Source organism: Lepisosteus oculatus, chromosome 3 (genome assembly GCF_040954835.1).
Source record: "Lepisosteus oculatus isolate fLepOcu1 chromosome 3, fLepOcu1.hap2, whole genome shotgun sequence".
NCBI lineage: Eukaryota > Metazoa > Chordata > Actinopteri > Semionotiformes > Lepisosteidae > Lepisosteus > Lepisosteus oculatus.
Window position 1 is genome coordinate 65,420,603 of NC_090698.1, and position 21,292 is coordinate 65,441,894.

The window sequence follows — 21,292 nt, forward strand, 5'->3', positions numbered from 1 at the left end:
GGCTCGGCGCAGCTCCGCCTCTCCAGAGCTAGGCCTCTCATAGGCTTCCCTCGAAGTTCTTAATTATTAAAACTGTTGTGAATTGTTACACCCCCCAAATGATTTCGCCTTTTCATGAGATTTTATAGATCTTTCATATCGTGATGTAATTTAGTGTTTTAAATGCTGCTGATGTTTTATTTACTTGGGTCACTGTTTCTAGTCCACTCGTGTGGCAGAGGCCGACTGTGATTCATCAGAAGCAGTACTACAAGAGCCAGGGCTAAATACACGATACGTAGTGGTGTTTTGATTTTTTTTTCAAGTTTAAGTCTTGTTGCTTGTTTCTTTACGATTTGTAAGATTCCGTTGGGCCTTAATTGTCTTTAAATTTAACGCAAGCCGGGGAGCGGCTTAGATACATTAATAAAAAGCAATAATGATTTTCCCTGCTTGTCTTTCACAAAGAGATTGGTTAAAATAACTATACATGTATCATAAATTCAAAACAGCTTCTTAAAACTGGAAATTGTTTTTAACCAGACACAGGGTGTTATCCCATCGAATACTACTAGTCCCGTTTTCTGGGCAATGTTATGGTTGTCCGCAATTTGAGTGTAATGTTAATGAGGGAAGCAGATGCTTGAGTGCAGAGACGTACTCAAGTTCGTCTCACGTTTGGATTTCCAAGTGAATGTAAAGCCATGGAATACTTGAATCCTGATGACGATTCCTTATTTTGCGACGAGGAAGAGGATGACGACGATTGGATGTGTAGGGATCCAGCAGAACAGGGCTCTTCTACTACGTCCAGCGGGGTTATTTCTTCAATCCTTCCAGGTACAGGTGAGGAAAATACCTTTTACAGCATTCATTTGTACACAAATTCCGAGCATGAAATTGCGGTTCTTTATTTTGAGAATAAAACAGAATAAGAAATGGGACGAATGCTTATTGTGGATAAAAAACTGAATTGTATTTATTGTATTTAAATATTTTCCATTTACAGTTGTATTTAACATTAGCATTAGTTCGAAATAATGCAGTATTTGCAAGAATAAGAGTAAAACATCTAAAAGTTTTCTATGCACGGAGTCAACAACTTTAGAGATGGTGAACGTGCCCCCAATTGGTGCCGATTCCTCAGGCACAAAGTTTTTGGTGTACACCGTGATACTTTTCAGAATAAACCGCGGCAAAGATCCTGCGTTCAAAAGGTACACATCCGAAAGCTATAAAGGTTTTAAAGGTGATATTTTATATTTACTTCCATGTAGCAGTGGAAATGTTCCGTTAAAGTGCAATGGCAAAAAAAAAAAAAGAGCAAAGCATTTAGGAATGCAATGATTGCAGGAAAATAGGATTGCGTAAAAACAGTTTTCAAACCCCCTTATTGTATATTATTAATTTTAATCCTTTCTCCTCCGGCTGCTTATTATTTTTAATGTAGCATTTGTTTCACGACAGCTTGCAGTAAACACCTTTTTAAATCTTGTTGTTTCTAAAGCAGGTTTAGAGAAATCTAAAGGCTGTAGAAATATACGAGTGTCTTTAAAATTGTCTTTCTCTTTTAATTGATCCGATCGTCATTCTCATTGCTGTGACTTGAACATGGATCGAAGAAAAATATTCCATTATGTGTTTCAGGAGCCCAGGAAAGGTGGTTTCCTGTAGGGCAGCGTCACCGGAGGGTCATTCTTCATTTTGATCTGGACTGTTTCTATGCTCAAGTAGAAATGATCCGTAATCCAGAGCTACGACACAAGCCTTTAGGTAATTAATAATCAGATTTTTAAAAAGGTGAAAATGTTGCTTTTTGTGTCAAAGTGCTGTGGAAGAAGAGAGTAAACATTTTTAAAAAATGTCTTATTATTGTTCAACCACTCTGTCGTTCCCCTGTTATGGCTAGGAGGATACAACAGGTTTTAGGTTAAGATAATGTTTACCAAGAAGGGCTACAAAAAATAAAGATTGATTAAACTTGATTGAGATGGAGCTAGAAAACTTCCCTGACCTAACAGTCCACGTTCATTGCCAATTTACTCTCAGGGTGCTGAAGGTGGAGAGGAAAAAAAAAATCTTCTCTTGTGGTAAGGTGGTACTCCTTGAGAGGAGCTGTAAGACTTTCACCATATCAGCTGGAGTCTTGCATCATGTGCAGTTGTTTCATCATGTGATTTTGAAAGGCTGATTAAACCTTTCAGACGACTTCAGCAGGTTTTGGCAAACAGAGCTATATTGGAAAGCCAGCAAGACATGTAAACTAAATCTCTTGTCTTGGTCTTAAATGATGAAACAATTGGCAAGTTTTGCATCTCGGGGTACAACTCAGTTTGTCATGTAGAAATGTCATTTCAGTGTCTTCATTTTTTCTTCATGTGCTTAAATTTTGACCCTGAAATGGTGCCCTTTCAAAAATGCGTAACCATTGGTGTGCTACGCATGTATTGGATACGACACTCTAGGGTTCTTGCGAGACGAAAGTAGTGAACACACACTTTGAACTTGGACTCAGGCTGGGATCGACATTGCTATTTCAAGTGCGGACAGTGTTTGATGTTGGCAGCATTGCTTTCCAAAGAGCTGACCCATCACTGGGTTGGGCTTCAAACAGTTACAGTTAACTTAGCCTACAGTACCACAGCTGCCCGTTAGGTATTTGAGATGTGACTCTGGGTTTGCCGAAAGAATACTAGTGAGCAAGGTGGAAATTGCTGGTATTTGCTATGTAACGGTTCTCTTGTATTTAGGCATCCAACAGAAGAATATTGTCGTCACAAGTAACTATGTGGCCAGAGAGTGTGGTGTGAACAAGCTGATGTTTGTAACAGATGCCAAAGAGAAGTGTCCCCAGCTGGTTCTAATCAGTGGGGAGGATCTCACACACTACAGGGAGATGTCATACAAGGTCACAGGTAATCTTCACTTCCTCTCATTCAAATGATTTACAAGGTTACACAACAGCCATATCATGCCTAAGCTGTGCCATCTTTTACTATAGCAGGCTTAATATATTACTGCAAAGGAACAAGTAATAGGTTTAATCCATGCTGAAAAAAAGAAGAAAGAGAACACAACGTTTTGGCCGTGGAGCCTTCCTCAGGTGGCTTCTTCTTCACACCTGTAGAAGGCTCCACGGCCGAAACGTTGTGTTCTCTTTCTTCTTTTTTTCAGCATGGACTAAACCTATTACTTGTTCCTTTGCAGCCTACGCATGCTGACACAGCTACCCACCTTAATATATTACTTACGGTTCTGTATTATTATTATTATTATTATTATTATTATTATTATTATTATTTATTACTTGTTCCTTTGCAGCCTACGCATGCTGACGCAGCTACCCACCTTAATATATCGCTTAAGGTTCTGTGTTGTTGTTGTTGTTGTTATTATTATTATTATTATTATTATTATTATTATTATATAAGAATGCTGTACATAGTGATAAAGAAACAGACAAAAAAGGTACAATAAAAATTAACCAAATAATAAAAATGAAAAGAACAAATTAAAGAGGAACATACAGGATATAATGTAGGGCCATCAGACATAGGCCCAGGTAAAGAGTTTAGAGTTTAGATTTGAAGAGAGTTGTATCCTGGGTACAGTGAGCAAAGGCCCAGCCTCAAATAGACGGAATGAGCATAAACTGGAACCTTAAAAGTCACGTATTGAATATGTGTCCATATAGTCAGCCAGTGTAGAGACTTAAGTACAGGAGTGGTATGCTGCCAAGGGTTGGTATGAAGTCAGTCTGCAGAGTTTGGGACATGTTGCAACTGACTGAGAAAAACGTACTTACAATATCACTCAGTGCAGGAGAGTTATAATATTAGGAAATGCATAAAATAGTGATCCAATCTTTTCTGAGATTTTATAGTAAATAAAAATTAAACTAAAAGCAAAATACAATACTCGTGTTTAAAAATTTGTGGACAACCCTTCATAGTCATTTAAATTACTATTTATACTCATTACTAATGAGTTCCATTATTACAGTCTGATGCTATTTGATGATGTGTTTATTCTTTTAATGGGTGTATTGAAGCCTCCAGAAGTCATAGTGGCTTCTGATTTTCTGGCTTACTGATTTAGGGAAGTATTTGTTGTTACCTGTGATTTCCAGCAAATACTTGAATTCTTCGTACAATTACAATTCAGATTCTTATGCTGAAATTCCTCTTCGGAGAATCCTGAATTTACCAAGTCAGCACAAGACAGACGAGCTCAAATGAAAAAAGTTAAGTGCACTGAAGTGGCACTATCTTTTTATTCATGCTTGAAAGATGCTTTTTATTCAGATTAAGGAAGGTCAAGTGTTTTGCTCAGATTCCCTTTCATAACACAAAACCCTCCTGTCCTGTCAGGACACAATTCAAGTCAAGTTAGTGTTTAAGTGCTAAGGCAGCAATCTCTAAGTCTGTTGGTAATGTAGTTGTACTAATTATACACTACTATATCGGTATCCTTACCTTTGTAGGTCCAGTTAGCCATATAAAGTCTGGTTGCTTAAGTATAATAAAAAAAGTTGTTATTGGCTTAAATTTGCAGAGCAATTAGAACATACTGTTTGTTTTGAGTGTATTTTTATTAAAAAATCATATATATTAACATTACCTTAGATCTTTGACATGTTTGATTGTCTTCAACTGAATCAGAGACTAAGACACCACACACAACTTGATTTAAATAAATAAATGTCATCTGTCAACTTTGATTCCTTAAATTATCTTGAATTTTTCCAGGATATCTAAAATGTTATGGACTTTTTTTCCTTTTTTTCTTCAGAACTGTTGGAGGGCTATAGCTCATTAGTGGAGCGTCTTGGGTTTGATGAAAACTTTGTGGACATTACAGAAGTGGTAGAGAAGAAACTTAGACAGGCATCCGTATCTCCAGATTTGACAGTGAATGGTAACATATACAACAAACAGCGTAAGTCAACGTTTTTCAGACTATCCTGCATGTCTCAATTGATTTTTGTATTTTAATTGGTGTACAGAATCATAATTTATGTTCTTTAAATCAAACATTTTGTGTGTCTTTAATTTTATTTGAAGTAGATTGGTAAACAACATAACCTTCAACATCATTTTATCCAGCAAGCTGATTATTATGACACCATGCCGTCTACAAGGATGTTTGTTGTGGCTTTGCATACCACAGTCTTGAAGTTAAGACTAGTTATATTTTTAAAAAATACCTCCCACTTTCAATAATATTATTTGTGGAATCTAATCTGAAAAGAATTAATTGAATGAACTTTAACATTCCACATTGAATTGTGGTCAAACAAAGAATAACGTTAGTAGAATTTGCTGAACAGCTGATAATAGGTCATGTGAACACTTTGTGAAGCAGGACAAAAACCCAAGAATACTTTGCATTCCTCCATACTGACAGAAACATCTCCTATAATATCAAATGACAGACATCTTCAGAAGTGGTAGCCACCAGTTATGCTAACAGTTTAATAACTTCTTTGACAGACAGGTGTTTGTTGCTAGATTGGAGCCAAAAAAGATTATCATATATTTCTGATTTGGTTGTTTAAAAACCACCCATCCATTTTTCTTTATCAGTACGGGATTGCAGGGGAGCTAGAGACTATCCAGCAAGCAACAGGCACAAGGAGGGATACACCCAAGACAGGACACCAATCAGGGAACAATCAGACAGAAGCACGTACACTCACAAAATTTTTTACCCGACAGAAGTTAACCTACTAATATGTCTTTGGACTGTGGCAAAAAAACTGGAGCATCCAGGGGATTTACAAGTCCACACAGATAGGAATTGATCCCAGGGCTCCAGTGCCGCAAGGCAGCAATGTCACCCTGCCACCCCAATTAAGAAACCAGATCAGAAAAATCACACGTGCTCTGGCTATTTGAAATTCGAACCTGAGCTTTCAAAAACGTAGAACTGAGAAAAACGTTCTTTGTCTACCACATACACAACACACAAAGGGAAGACCGGGTCAGCCAAGAAAAAGCATGTGCTGTTAATGTCAATAAATATTAGAGCTGTGAAGCAAAACTTGAAAACAACGGTCAGTAAAATCACCAGCAACAAGGTCCACGGGTGACCATATTAAAAGCCACGGTCAGCAGAAGATAGACAGCAGAATTACAAAAGCTGCACTTTTAAATGCCACCCTGTCTTTAACACTACGAACAAAAAAAGCCAGTTGAGCATTTTCTCAGGTACAAAGATGAGCCAGAAGAATTCTGGAACAATTTTTAATGGAGATGAGGGACCCAGATTACCTAAATGATGGTAAGGTTAAAGTGTGACAGTACAAAGAAATAAACTGCAGATGCTCTATAGAATACCACCCCATCTGTGAAGCGTGGTCGAGATAATGTGAGGGCCTTGGAACACAAGGCACGCCTCTAGAACCCATCTTTAATGACACTGTAACTAATGACGACAGCAGCAGCAGCATGAATTCAGAAGTTTAGAGAAACATTTTGTCTGCCTGTGTAGAAGAAAATGGTTCCGTACTCATTGGGTTGCAGTGTGATGCCCGTGCATGCATTTTACTTGCTGAAGATAAAAAATAAAGTCAGATCGTCTCTAGAATAGAGACAAATTCAATGAGGCTGCAGCATTGGCTTTGCAAGGCATCACAGATTTTTACACAGTTTGGTGAGATGGGTCGCAGACTTCATATAGTTATTACCTCAAAGGACTATGTAACTGGCTGCTGACGTTTACACTCTGAAATGCACTTAAATAGATGAGTCTTTAAACTAGGTGCCTTGGATGGTCCCTCAATATCACTAGGTTCAAAAAAAGTATATGTTTTTTGTTCTAATATCATCAAATGAATACATGAAATCATCTCTTACATTGATTATTATATTTCATCTGGATTACATGGTGTCTCAGTATTCTGGCAAGTGTAGTGAAAGAATGGTCTGCAATGGTAAGAGGAAAAGAATATAGGTGCCTGACTCACTGTTTTTTTTGTCTAGCTCTAAACCCAAACATAGAGGACCACATCAGGCTGGCTGTAGGATCTCAGATTGCAGCAGAGGTCAGACTTGCCATTCACGGCAAACTGGGACTTACAGGTTGTGCTGGAATTGCAACAAGTAAACTACTGGCCAAACTGGTGTGTGGAACCTTCAAGCCCAACCAGCAAACCACACTGCTGCCAGAAAGCACGTCACACTTGATGAGCAGCCTGGGCCATTTTAGCAAGGTTCCTGGTAAGAAATGGAAACTTCAGTGTGTTTTAATGTACAGCAAAAATAATAGGTTTCAATTAAAGGACAGAAAATGTTTAGGACAAATGATCCCTGTTATAAGTCACCCCCCTTTGTGTCATTTCACATTTATGTCTTTTGTGGAATTGAGGAACTTGACCTTGAGGAACAACCTGGTTTGTTGATTATTTTGTTCTTGCAATGGAAAACAAAATACTGTAAAGAGCAAAGTTTAAAAAAAAATCTCTCAATCTCTCTTAAATCTGGTCCATAGCCCAACTCAATTGATCCTTATGGGATTAACCTCCTTCTTTAAAAACACATGGGCAAAGTTTTCACTCTTACTGTCCCCATCCCTCCATATTTACATTGTCTTTTGGTGGGAAAATTCTACAAAAAAACATTGTTACTCACAGGTCCCTAACCCCACCATTTATCAGGGACCCCTGTATACAAACAGTGCTTTTTGTACTTTTTGTCTTTATATGATCCACTTCAACTAAAATAATTAGCAAACCTTTTGCCCTTTTTCTGCACCACACCTGTATGAGTCTTGCCAAATTTTTATAACCACCCTGGGTAACACTGGAATTAATATGTTGGCCCACTGTTTCTCTGGGGCTCTTATGCTAGTAGCTTGGTATCTGGGGCTAGGAAGGATTAGATCAGTTGAAAGATGTTGAACCCATGTACTAGCAAAATGGTTCTTTAAACATCCTAGTGTGTCCGTATTTAAAAAATGGCCTTGCTTTGCTCAGCATGATCACCATTTTTTGGTTGTATGAAATATTTTCGTTTCTCTTCTGACCTAGATCAATTAAATTTCAAAATTGTAACGTGGTGTCTTCATGCTAAGTGTGACCTAAATTTCATGGTTTACGTTTTATTTCATCCCAGTATTTTGAAGACCAATGACTCCAAACCTGCTACTTAGCTATACCTTAATGAAAAAAATCAAGGTTGTGCTGGTATTGCAAAAAGTAACTACCAGCCAAACCGGTGTGTGGAACCATCAAGCCCAATCGGCAAATCATACCGCTACCAGAATGCACATCACACTCAATTCAAGAATAAGAATCCAAGCATCTTAATTCAGATCGATAGGTTTAGCTTGTCTGCGATTGTTGTTGTTTTCTGTTGTTTTTTTGGGATGGAAAGGAGGAGAGCACTGCGAGACTGCAGGTGACTGTTGTCATCTCCTGGCATTGCAGGAGTGGGGTATCGGACAGCTCAGAAGCTGCAAGCCCTGGGGCTCCGCAGCCTGGAGGACCTGCAGCTGTTTCCCCTGACCGAACTGGAGAAAGAGTTTGGAGCTGCCACAGCCAAGCGAATCCACAGCCTGAGCCATGGTATTGATGAGGCTCCTGTCACCCCCACAGGCCCCCCGCAGGTATGCCTGTCAGCGTTGTCAAGAGACGTACATATCCCTGGGGACTAGTGTACAATGGTACCTCCGTGCTGTCAGCTGGTTCCAGGGGTCAGAAATTAAAAATTACGCCGGCCCCGGGTCATTATAACGTGGTTTCTATAGAGATACGTTCACAACATTGTAATTTTAGCTTATCGGTAAATGCTTTCTTGGGTGTCACCTTTAAGCATAGTACAATACTAGTTCAAGTAGGAAGCTGCGTCAGCATGCGTAGGCTGCAAAGGAACAAGTAAAGGTTTATTCTATGCTGAAAAAAAAGAAAAGAAACGCAACATTTCTGCTCTGGCACCCAAAGAAGGCTCCACAACCGAAAAGTTGTTTCCTTTCTTCTGTTTTCAGCATGGAATAAACCTTTTCTAGTACAATCAAAGTACAGCACAAGTATAGCACAGTACTTTTCTAGTACAAACCCTTTTCTAGTACAATACTAGAACAGTTCCATAAAATATAGTATGAAACAAAACGCATATAGTCTAGTATTGTACATTTAAACTTTACATTTACACTCAATCCGTTGTTGATTTACACGTACGAATGAGACTTTATGTATGTTTTTGGAGCTTTGCCAGTTTTTTGTTGATTGCTGACGTCTTTCCTCTGTTCCACGGAAGGGGATGTAGAGGAGCTTTGACTGCTTTTTTTCACCAGAGAAGCTCTCGCTGGTAGTCTGCTTCACCTTTCTCATCCTCTCAGAAAGCAGCGTATATAGACAGCGAATCTGCAGATCTGCATCGATGTGCAAGAGAGTCTGAATTACTTTCCCCAGATGTCTATAACATTTTTTTAGCAATTGTATGACAGGGAATATGTATAATCTTGCTTTATACTATTTGTATTTGTAATGTACAGTATATGTAATGTACAGTATTTTTTTATTACAGCATATATTTTATTTTTTAAAATGGATAATTCTTCCTAAAGGATTACCCAAACCTCCAGCTAGCATAGCATTAGTACCTTATACTCATAGCATTAATGAAACGTAAGTATACACAAGTATACACTAAAGCTTTCTTCCTTTCTCAGAGTTACTCAGATTTTGTCAGTTATGCAGTGAGAGCGAGGACTTCCAAAACCATCCCCTTAAGACGTGCTCTCTCTTCATTGACAGAAAGCAGATAATAAATTAAGTCAAAAGGTACCACTTCTGAATGTTGACAGTTCCATGTGTATTTCTTCAATTTCAGTCTCTAAGTGATGAAGACTCCTTCAAGAAAGTCTCCACGGAATCTGAGGTTTCGAAGAAAGTTGAGGATCTTTTGGTTAGCCTACTAGAAAGGTATTTGCAGTTTTAATGGAAAACTCAAGATCATCCAGTCAATGATTGGATATGAAAATAAGTAATTGACAGCAAATCATGTGTGTTCTTTGTCCGTGTGTTAAGAGACTGAGTAAGCTGTTTACATTAGATCATCCTACTTTCTGTCCAACTCACCATTTTTGCGCAGTAGTACTGCTTGTAACATGTATGTAAGTTATGCATATTCTTATAATATTCTTGGCCAAAACTCCACTTTATCTTCTGATATTGATCCCATTACACACATATCCACCCAAGTTTAGTGTTTATTTATATTTTGTTCTTGCTAAATGTCCTTAGTGGATAGCATGCAGTCTTCTGTCTTTGCCCAATTCAGGTACAGAACTGGCAAATGTAATTTGATCATTACTTGCTATTCTGCCAATGTGCCTCAGTCCTGTCCTTTAGTGACCTACTTCATTCCTGTCATTGGACACGAGTTTCCTGTCAAACGGCCAAGCTGTATAGAAGTACAGTATATAGTTCTTTCATGATGTACACTTGTGTCTCTTTGAGGCCATAATTATTTTTTAGATTAATTTAATAATAATAATGTAATGTAATAATGTAATAATAATATTAATTTCAGTATTTTGGGGATTTTAAACCATATTCAAGAATTAATTAAAAACTCCTTCATAGACCTCTTAGTTGGTTCATCAAAACTTCAAACAAACACATATAACAGAAATAGATGTATTTGACAAACACCAGGAAGACAAATGTTGTAGGCCTAAGTATTATTTGTCAGTGAACCATAAGGCTTTTAGATATATATAATTGTATTAACTTACAGTATATAGTATAAGAGAATTCATTTAGCAAGTCTGAATAGCAATCAACTATTGCTGTCTTGCTGGCATTTTGCATCAGTTTCACCCATTATTTCACACATATCACTCTAGAGGGGCTAATTCAGCTTTCACAAAGAATTGAAACGAGAGAGAGAGTAAACTCCAAGACAAGCCAGCAGTTGCAGGTTTTAAATGGGAAGCATGAAAGAGTGTGTATGATAAGTACATTATTGCATTTTAAAGGATGGAGATCCAATCTGATCATTATATTGATAACAATGAAAAAGAAGCAGCAAGAAAAGTCAGTGTTTCAGATTACAGAGTGCAGACCACAATCAGTCTACAGATAGGGAGCAGCTCCTGGCTCTTCAGTCAAGAGGGTCCAAGACATAAAGAGAAAAAGACCATAATGAGTTTTGAAGTCCATGAGCAATCCTATAGTAGACTTCACAACCCAATAAGAATGTTAAAATTAAAATGAGAACATTTGACTCTATGACTCGCCATAATGTCCTACAACCCCACATTTTTTTTTTCCGGGATCTTTCCAGTTGTTCTTTGTGCTGTTCTGTAATGTAAAATAGAACTACAGGAGACTCCCCGATTCTTTCTTTTAACATTGGTTCTGCAGTTTGGGTTAACCAATACATACAAAAGCCTGTTTATTAATTTGTCATTTTTCTGTGTGCTCAGACAGTGCATTTCAAGCCTTGCTTTGGAAGGAGAAACTTGTCATTTTCATATCTGTGACTGAAAAACACAGATGTCAAGTTGAATTCAGGCATATTTTATAAAATATATCGGTTTTGCTGTTCATTTGCACAGCAGAAATGTGGACCTTCAGTAATGACTCACTGACTCATGTGAGTGAAGACGTCCACATCTTTCTGTCATTTCAGGATGTACAAAGATGGAAGGCAGCCTCGCACCCTTCGTCTCACCATAAGGCGCTTTACAACCACTAATAAATGGTTCAGCCGGGAGAGTCGTCAGTGTCCCATTCCAAACCACATCAGACAGAAAATTGCCACAGGTAGGGTCGTCATTCATCTAATTGCACCTCATCTTGGCCAACCAAAAAAAAACAAAGAGCCTGTGCTCCCATGACTCTATTACCTGAATCGGATATAGCACAGTAATTGCAGAAATTTCCATACTGTTTGGAGTTTACACAATGAAGCTGCTAAACCAAGAGGCTTTATTACTTGTCTATGAGTTTTTTGTAGTTATTTGTTATTTACTGAGAAAAGCCTTGTAAAGCCACTTTCCTGTTTTGTTTCCTTTAATTTTGTTGCAACAGGAACTGCCGATGTTGTAGCTCCTCTGGTTGACCTAGCCATGAAGCTGTTTCGTAAAATGATCGACACAAAGACAGCGTTTCACCTCACATTAATAAACGTGTGCTTCAGTAACTTACAGTCTGCCTATACGTCCAACAAAGGCTCAATAGGATTCTTTTTTGCACACAAGACTGATGGGAAACCCAATCCCAGCTTTGACAGCAAGGTAATATAAGTCAGTTCTTAGTACTATTTTAGTTCTTTATTTATTTTGTTACAATAAAAAAGTAAAAAAGTATTACAGTACTGTATTGGCTTCAACCAGTAATAAGCAAAGTCTACAGATTGGTTCAAGACAATATATATGTAATAGTTCCAAGAGTTTGTGGTTCACAGTATTTTTTAGGGACTAAGAATAGTACATCATTAGATAAAGACCAAGACTGAAGTAGACAATGGTATCTTTGCTTTGTGTCATCCAACTGCTGTCTAATCTGCAGTTTCTTACTATCTTCACTTTCTTACTACTAAAGTAAACAGCGTGCTCTTCACTTTATTACTTCTGAAATAAGCCAAAAAGTGTAAAAATCACACAAATCAAAGCAGAAGCAAAACTGCTTAAAATGTTTAGTTAGCAGTCAACATAAATATTTTCAGTTTTAAAAAGTTATGTTTTTGTGTTTTCCACACAGTAAAAATCAGTCTATAGAGTAGTTTCAAGTAATCCTAACAATAATAAACTGTTATTTTTTGTACTTCAGTCCAGCAGTTAAGTGTTTGCTGTGTTTTCCTGCAGATCGAGTCGTGTATTAGAGGCCAGGGGTCAGATGTGACAGTGAATACCCTGAAAAAAGCATGTGGCAGTGAGAGTGCTGTAACTGGAGAGGAGTCACAACAAGCCCAGCAGAAGCAGAGCAGGCCTGGACTGGTTAAAGACTTCCAGCCACCCCTTGGGGTTGACCCTGAGGTTTTCAGACAGTTGCCTGAAGAAATCCAGAGGGAAATAATGTCTAGCACATCTCCTGCCCCATGTTTAGGTGCTTCCAGAGAAAAGAAAGTGCCTGTCATGAAGAGCAGCCACAAACGTGAATTATCATCTACCCTGCAGCTACCAAAAAGGAAAACCTCCCTTGGATCTTCTGAATGTAAATCTACAGACTCCATTGGTTCACATGAGGAAAAGAAGAAAAGTCAAACTGGCTTTGTTCAGCCCAGCCCACAGCTAGCTCATGAATCTAGCACCTCTTCCTTTTCCGTCTGTGAGGCCATGGATCCAGAAAGCCCAATGGACTGTGATCCACTGAAGCAGACAGCTGAGTTTCCTTCTAATGTGGACCCCAAGGTGTTCTCCGAGCTGCCTGCAGAGCTACAGAGGGAGTTATTAACAGAGTGGAAGCAGCAAAGACCAGTCTCTAAAATCCACATCAATAAATATCTAGCAAAAGCCAAAGACACAAAACCTACTACAGCTAAAAGCACTCAGACAAACAACTTATTGAAATACTTCAAGCAGAGCTGAACTCACAGGTGTATTACGGACTGTGCAGAGTATTGTATATATATTGTACATTTAAAGTTAAAAATCTTGTTCTCTAATCTGGCGTGATGTCCTGGACAAGATTAAATGGTTTGGAATGTGATAATCGACTGGTATAGAAGACCTGTCAAATACTCCAGGGAATTGAAGTGTCTCAATACAAACATAAATATAATAATCTAATTTAACTAGGCATTCAAGTGATAGAAATGCCATAAAATTGTGAAAACACTAAGCATACATAGACAATTTTACTGCTTGTGTGGGTGTTCTAGTGTTTCATAGCTGAAATTGTAACATAATTGAACTACATATCTCTGTGGTATACATTTGTATATGTAATTTGCAAAAGGGGGCAGCCATATAACTGTGCAATAATATTTTTGATAAATTCCAGTTCTGCTTTTTAAGCTACTATACTTAATAAAGATATTTGAGATTTAAAAAATACACGTTTTCTACTAGACCTTGAGTGCTGTTTGATCATTGATCCCACCAAATAACAAACGGGCCTATTGTGTAGGGTCCAGCAACATGCTTGTCTATGACAGGACCTGTCTGAGGATACATATGCATTTGTTGATTTCTAATGGGAAAAACACAGAACGTGAATTTTCTTCACATGCTGCGTTTCTAGCTTGCAGGAAAAGGAATAATGCATGGAGAGAATTCTTCCACACCCTGAACTACCCCCCGCCCTGTTGTGTGGTGGAGATAAGGACAGTTGGAGAAGAGCCTTTTGGCCCATCTGGCCCGTGTGCTTGTAACTTATTGATCCGAGGATCTCGTCCAGCTGTTTTGTGAAAGGAACCAGGGAACTGGCTTCAACAATATGACTGACTGGGTAGCTTGTTCCAACCAGGACCCATGAGTGATGTACAGTGAGTTTGGTGTTAAGTTATTAATTCCAGTCTAAATCATTAAACATTGTTACCATCACTATCGGTAAGCTTGTTTCACTTCTTACAGTTTGAAATGAAGGTGTATATAACTTTCAATATCTTTCTGAAAATCAGTTTTGATTTTTTGAGGAGTCTCAGATAAATTTATGTTATACTCTGCAACATTTCCTTTGTGTTTCTGATGGCGAGGATGAAAAAGAATTATAATTTTACTTTGTAAGGCTCATTTCTTGGAAACAAATGTGTGAAGACTTCTTAAAAAAGTAAGTCAAATTTAAAACTTAATGGTCTTTTAACTGCAGCATCTGATTCGCATTGTGATCCTGTTTTTTAATATATTCAATCCAAACCTGTATCTTTTTGATCATAAAATATATTTATTGCACAGCATTAAAATGATACTTATGCTTCAAATAAAAAAGAACCAGAGAATACGTAAAAGGCAGTAACATGATATCATGTAAAAGTGCAAAACTACAAAGGAAACACGAAGATACGGTTATTTTAAAATTAAAACACCATGTTTTCATTTAAATTAGCATTATCGTTGAGATCTTTTTCTATTTTTTTCATCAGGATGTAGACTGGATATAAAATACTAAAATACTCAGGGAAATACACTATCCCAAACTCTCTTAGTGTGGTGGCTTGTATATACTGTCAAATACTGAATGATTATTGCTTTTTAAAATGTTATGATACTTGTTTACAATATGGACTTACCAACAAGTTGACCCAAAATATAATCCTACAGCTATCATATCACCTATGGTATCAAGGAAAGACTGAAATTAAATGAATTCATAATTTGCTTATTTGAAAACAACCCTTTTCCCTTTGTTGCAGAAGTAAAGACATCATTCTGGACACAGAGAATACACTGTCAACCACAGCAAATATAAAAAGTTGATTCATTTCATTTGAAAGAAGAAATACCCATTATATGGAACAGAAATGCATCTGCAGAACAAATGAAATCACTCCAGATCATAAATACTATTTTCAGATAAGTTGGACTTCAAAAGGAAGGTTATTTGTTCACTTGAATGCACTTTCATTGTCTTTTATCATCAGCTCAGGGTCTTTATTCCAGTGCGTGTGTCATTGATCAAGTTGATAAGGTTGTTTGGTAAAGCGGACTCCACAATGGACTGTGGCAGTATCCCTCCCAGGTCTGGTTGAATGAACACCACTAGTTTGGAATGGCCTGGACTCCTAAGAATGCAAAGACATGTATAAGGAATCATAACAGACATCATAGAATTTCCCATTTTCAGTGTAATGGACCTATCGGGTAAATACAAAAACAGTCATTTTTCCATGAAACAGAAATGGAAAAACACAGAAAGGAATTAAGTTATTAAATCTGGAAACATGCCATGTGGTTTTCAAAGTTATAAGTAGCACATACTAGCATTAGACACGTTTTTATTGCTGTGCTATCTCTTTTTATAATTGCATGTTATTTTTGTCCTCACACAACATGATGAAAGAACAAACTGACAGAAATCAGGACTGACTTAAGACCTCAAGAAGCATTATCAGTACTTAAATTTGAAACACTTTGCTCTGTAAGCAGTATTTAAAGAATGGTTTCAATACTCCAGTTTTCATAGCACTTTCAGTATAATGTTCAGTGAATTTCTACTTAATCATGCTTACAGATAAACAGAATTTGACTTTATAAATGATGTAGTTCTTTGTCCTTAAAATGATTCCCACTAAAGAAATCCGTTCAAGAGGGAAACTGGATCACAAGCCTACTGACAGAAAAAAAATGTTTTGTTTTATGATTTGAAAGAGCAGGCACAGTGAACATAATTAAAGAGTGACAATACTACACTGTGTACATGCACTCAAAACATGATTTTAACATGCACTTAAAAAAAACAGCCACTGAATGAGGAGTATGTTTTGATAAACCTATGAACAGCTTACCTATGAATAACAAATGTGATGCACAATGAAATTATAATAATATGTCAATTTTTATGCATGGAAGAAAAGCACTGTGTTTTATATCTGGTAATAAGGTTTCAAACTCTTCTACACTGTTGAAACTAAGGTAGAAACTAAGGTTTCTACTCTGTACATAAAAAAGCACCCGAGTGTTTTCCAAGCACAGAAGTATAAAACAAGAAAGGGCAGAAGCAAGATATATTTACTTCGGTAGCGGTGTGCACACATATCCACAAGGGTTGTTGTGTCCTCTGATGTGAGCAGGAGAAGGAGGGCACTGTGCATAATCAACACTAACAGCTAAAAACAAAAGCACGGGTCAAGGAATTATTACAGTATCTATACACAAGACATGGAAAGAACCAAGACTAGAGAGAACTAATTCCTGCTGTGTCTTATGAGGTATGGCTTAAATATGGTCATTGTCTGACCATGGTTTATTTGATACGGGTTTGTAAAAGCCTGCAGTGCAGAAAAAGTTTGTTTCAAAGCAAGCACTTCTTGCACTGCACTGTTTTGTTTGTTTGCTGCAGCGGTTGTGTTAATAATAATAATTGCTTACACTTATATAGCGCTTTTCTGGACACTCCACTCAAAGCGCTTTACAGGTAATGGGAACTCCCCTCCACCACCACCAATGTGCAGCCCCCACCTGGATGATGCGACGGCAGCCATAGTGCGCCAGAACGCTCATCACACACCAGCTCTCAGTGGGGAGGAGAACAGAGAAATGAAGCCAATTCATAGAGGGGGATTATTAGGAGGCCATGATTGGTAAGGGCCAATGGGAAATTTGGCCAGGACGCTTGGGTTACGCCCCTACTCTTTACGAGAAATGCCCTGTGATTTTTAATGACCACAGAGAGTCAGGACCTCGGTTTTACGTCTCATCCGAAGGACGGCGCCTGTTTACAGTATTGTGTCCCCGTCACTATACTGGGGCATTAGGACCCACATGGACTGCAAGGTGAGCGCCCCCTGCTGGCGCCACTAACACCTCTTCCAGCAGCAACCTTAGTTTTTCCCAGGAGGTCTCTCATCCAGGTACTGACAAGGCTAACACCTGCTTAGCTTCAGTGGGTTGCCAGTTATGAGTTGCAGGGTGATATGGCTGCTGGCAACTTATTTTAACTTGGAAAATCAACAAAACATGTAATTTGGCCAGGGGTGCCCAAACTTTTGCATACAACTGTATAAATGGCTACCTTCAAGGGGTTTATTGTAATTATTTCATTGATTTTTCTGTTTAAATAAAGGTTTAAAATATAACTACTAAACTATTTTTGTATAAAAAATGCTGAAAACCTTCTATCCACTACCATCTTATTCTGAAAAGGCCACACCCAGCATTTCAAAAAGTAAGAGTATCTAAGAAGCTTTAGCGTTACAGGCCAAGTATCTAACTTAGAGATCAAACAACAGTCATGCAAAAAGATGATTGTTTACTGTTACTTAGAGGAATAAAATATTGGACTAAATGTGTATTGAAACCAAGAGCATTACTCATGTTTCTAATGCCTTTATTTATACTTGTATCTTAAAACAGCACCAGGGAGGACTGTGAATTGTATGGCTTGATTAAAGCAAGCAGAGACACATTATGAATAGTTAACTTTTAAGGCACTTATCGTTTAAAAGATTCCTATAAACTACTTACAGTTGGTTGTTATAATTCCTTCTTCATATCTTTTCACTCTTATGAGATCAACAAAGTCCCGGGAGGAAATCAGACCCATTCCATAACTGTGGGTTACTGTGTGACAAATTGCAGTGTTCTGTGAAAAATGATTTATGTCAGTAAGGCATACAGAGAGAACAACGTGGTTTAGCCAAGGATGTCTAAGAATAGATTGTGTATTGACAAATAATTATTTAAATTTTTCTTTAATTTATAAAGTATATAACAATGAGTTATCGGGACACCAACATTTAAAATCTTGGATTATTACAGTTAATTTTATGAGTGCATCACAGGGTGGACCATCATTTGCCATCAGGGGTGTTCACTGTCTAGCCTTGCAAGATACCCATCAGTATCGGTAATAGAAGATAATCTGGAAGACTACACATCATGACTCGTCACCAAGATAAATAAGTGGGTAGGTCCATGTGTGATTTTCTGGGCATTAGTTTGTAGTTCCTACAAGATTCCACTTGCAGTGACTGATGACAACCTCACTGCACAGCTCTCCACTGATCCAGTGACCTCACTTGTTTCTGGTTTTGTGAGCTCCTGATAGGACGTCACTCCAGTATGCCAATATACTTTCTAATGCTGCTTGTGTAACAACAATGGCTTTGTTTGTGAGACAGGGATATGACACTATGGTGCGGCTGCCCTATTCGCTAGCCTTGAGCATCACTGAGCACTTGTAGGGTGAGGTGGGATGATGTATGGTATCTAGGGCACCATGACCAGTGAACTGATTTCTAGGCTCTGTGAGACGAAAGGGACAGAATCCCGCAAGACAAGCCAGCCCCTACAACCTGGTGCAAAGCATGTGCTACAGATGTACAGCTTATGTTGCTTCCAATGGTATTAACATACAGGCTAGTCAGAAGATTGAATTGACCTACTATATGTCATGTCGGTTCAATAACACACGCTACAAAAATGATTTGTCATTTTTCTAATTATCACTTTGGGAATTTTTTGCAGTTATAATCACATTTTTTTTAATGCTCTTAATATATACACTATAGTTTTTTTCAGCATTCACAATTTTTACCTCATCAATTCTCTCTAAGAGTGTGTAAGACTTGAGTGCTTTATCCCAGCGTATCCTGTATTCTGGTAGATACATGAAGGGAATGATGTTATCAGGTGTATCCTCTACTATACCCTCAGCACGGTACCTGTAATCAGACATAAAATGTGCAGAACAATTCAGCCATTCTGACAAAGTAAACTCTTAATGTACAGTGAATATGTGATCACCTGGACTGTTGACTGAAACTATCTTTCACAAATGATTTTAAGAAAAAAAGGGACTGCCAATTTTTGATCGTCTATAACAGCATAATCTGTCTGGTGCAGAAGCAGATACAGTAATATTTCCTTTGTATTAAGGTGTACATTTCTAGACATGTAACCTTGTACTTCTTGCAGCATTGTTTAAACACACTGAAACATTTTAGTATAAAACCAGACAATTAGCACACACAACAGATCTTACCAATGTAGTGTTTGTGGGGGGGTGGAGGAGTTAACTAGGCCATTAAAAGAAAAATCTTTCTTCTAATTCCCCAAAATACTCCATCTATCTCTCCCTTATAAACAGCAGTTTTAGAAATACTTGAGATGATACACCCTCTACACCTGGCTATCCTCTGCATACTATAAACCTGAGAGTGACCCTTCCCATGTGAAAATGGACCTTTAAGATTCACCTGAAAAACTTACAATTTTCCTCTGTATTCACCGGAAGGCTTCCATGACACTGTGACATTCCTCTGTAACAGCACAGTTAGACAACACTGCTCAGTGATAACATCAGAACATCTTAAGAAAACTACAGTGAAATGGATAAATAATAGAAAACGAATAATAACTAAACTGCAGGAAACCTAAAATTACCATTCTAAAAGCTGCCATTTACAGGCATATGCAGAACAGATTATGCAGTGAGGTTTCTGAAGAAATTTGATGCATATCATGTTTAGTCTGCAAGACCGTCACTCCGCAGGTAACACTGACGAGAAAAAAGTCCCTTCTATGAAGGAACATTTTAGTTCAGCAAATCAGACTTTTTATAGTGTCATTGTTTCAGTACCATTGTCTGTCATCACCAATATTCATTGTTTTCAAAAGGATACACTACCTGAATTTATATTGCCATTGAACGTAACATGGAATCCTTACTGAATTTTTTGCCACTGTCCAACCAGACACATCTTGATTGTATGACCATATCTTCTGGGCAAGTTCTTCTGCTGACTGATGGTAATCCATTCCTTAATCTGAAAAAGAAAAAAATATTAAAAATACCTGGTGCGATTTGCAACCACCTATCGTTTTGAAGCTATTCATGGCTTTTAGTGCTTGTGTTTTACACTGCTATCGAAAACAAAATTAAAATCACATATAAAAAAAACCTACTAAGCAACGTATAGCGTGTTTAAGTTAACTGAACTCGACCCAAAGCCAAATGTTTCGAGACAGTTCAATTTACATGAACAAAAATTGCGAAAAATAGACACAAGAGTATCAGTATTATCCCAATCAATAAGTTCCTATATTTCATATTATTACCTGGACTTTTGACTCTTACAATTACGCAAAAAGCCAAGAGTTTTCCTTCAAATTGCTCTTGTACTTAATGTTTTACCTCGATGTGAAGCGTAAAATGTACAAGAAAACAAACTCTACTACTCCATACTATCCCCGTGGCCAACCAGACACAGGTCATATGTATACGTGGAAATGCAGAGGAAAAATCGATTATTGTCCATATTTTCGTTCTTTTTTAATCTGAGCACATAAAATAGGAATCTAATTTCTGTTATATACCTAATATGTGCTTATTTTAAATAGACTACCTTGCACAATATCTGTATCTATATTTCACCAAACCTTGCTAATTCGCGTAAATCCATTAAATAAATTAAATAAGGTTAATCATAAAGCTTATGCAATGCATTATTAATACATTGTCCGTTTTCTCTCTCGGGTACAATTAATTCAGGTTGCCGAATCTTCAATTATTATAGAATTAGAAATAATACACCAATAACTATACAATCTAAAGCAGTTCTAAAATTCACATCCCACTATTTTTATTTTTACCTATTTCGTTATAAGTGACTTTAGCAGTATCTATGAAAACTCATGGAACATTTTTAGTTGGCCTGAGATTTCCAGAATTGACTTTTTCTGCCTGAAATCGACGTGATAG

The 21,292-nt window shown here is 37.6% G+C and overlaps 2 protein-coding genes across 9 annotated transcripts; one reads left to right on the forward strand and one right to left on the reverse strand.

The window, feature by feature from the left end:
- The first annotated feature begins 25 nt into the window (after positions 1–25).
- On the forward strand, positions 26–14,475 carry poli (polymerase (DNA directed) iota). Of its 2 annotated transcripts, none has more exons than XM_006626646.3 (10): positions 26–825; positions 1,627–1,752; positions 2,730–2,894; positions 4,771–4,917; positions 6,963–7,199; positions 8,408–8,586; positions 9,813–9,904; positions 11,619–11,752; positions 12,020–12,225; positions 12,796–14,475. In XM_006626646.3, the coding sequence occupies exons 1-10, from the start codon at positions 684–686 to the stop codon at positions 13,516–13,518; spliced, it is 2,151 nt and encodes a 716-aa protein (XP_006626709.1). In that variant the 5' UTR covers positions 26–683; the 3' UTR covers positions 13,519–14,475. The 2 variants fall into 2 exon arrangements, with proteins under 2 accessions (XP_006626709.1, XP_015219011.1); XM_015363525.2 differs by having other exon boundaries at positions 26–819.
- A 329-nt stretch (positions 14,476–14,804) lies between these two features.
- LOC102690580 (stAR-related lipid transfer protein 6) lies at positions 14,805–21,271 on the reverse strand. Of its 7 annotated transcripts, none has more exons than XM_015361743.2 (7): positions 21,184–21,271; positions 20,219–20,357; positions 19,788–19,850; positions 19,127–19,253; positions 18,055–18,172; positions 16,604–16,697; positions 14,805–15,653 (listed from the first exon to the last, which is right to left on the reverse strand). In XM_015361743.2, the coding sequence occupies exons 2-7, from the start codon at positions 20,347–20,349 to the stop codon at positions 15,509–15,511; spliced, it is 678 nt and encodes a 225-aa protein (XP_015217229.1). In that variant the 5' UTR covers positions 20,350–20,357; positions 21,184–21,271; the 3' UTR covers positions 14,805–15,508. The 7 variants fall into 7 exon arrangements, with proteins under 7 accessions (XP_015217229.1, XP_015217210.1, XP_015217222.1 ...); XM_015361724.2 differs by lacking the exon at positions 21,184–21,271 and adding an exon at positions 20,726–20,879 and having other exon boundaries at positions 20,260–20,357; XM_015361736.2 differs by lacking the exon at positions 21,184–21,271 and adding an exon at positions 20,726–20,815.
- Positions 21,272–21,292: the final 21 nt, after the last annotated feature.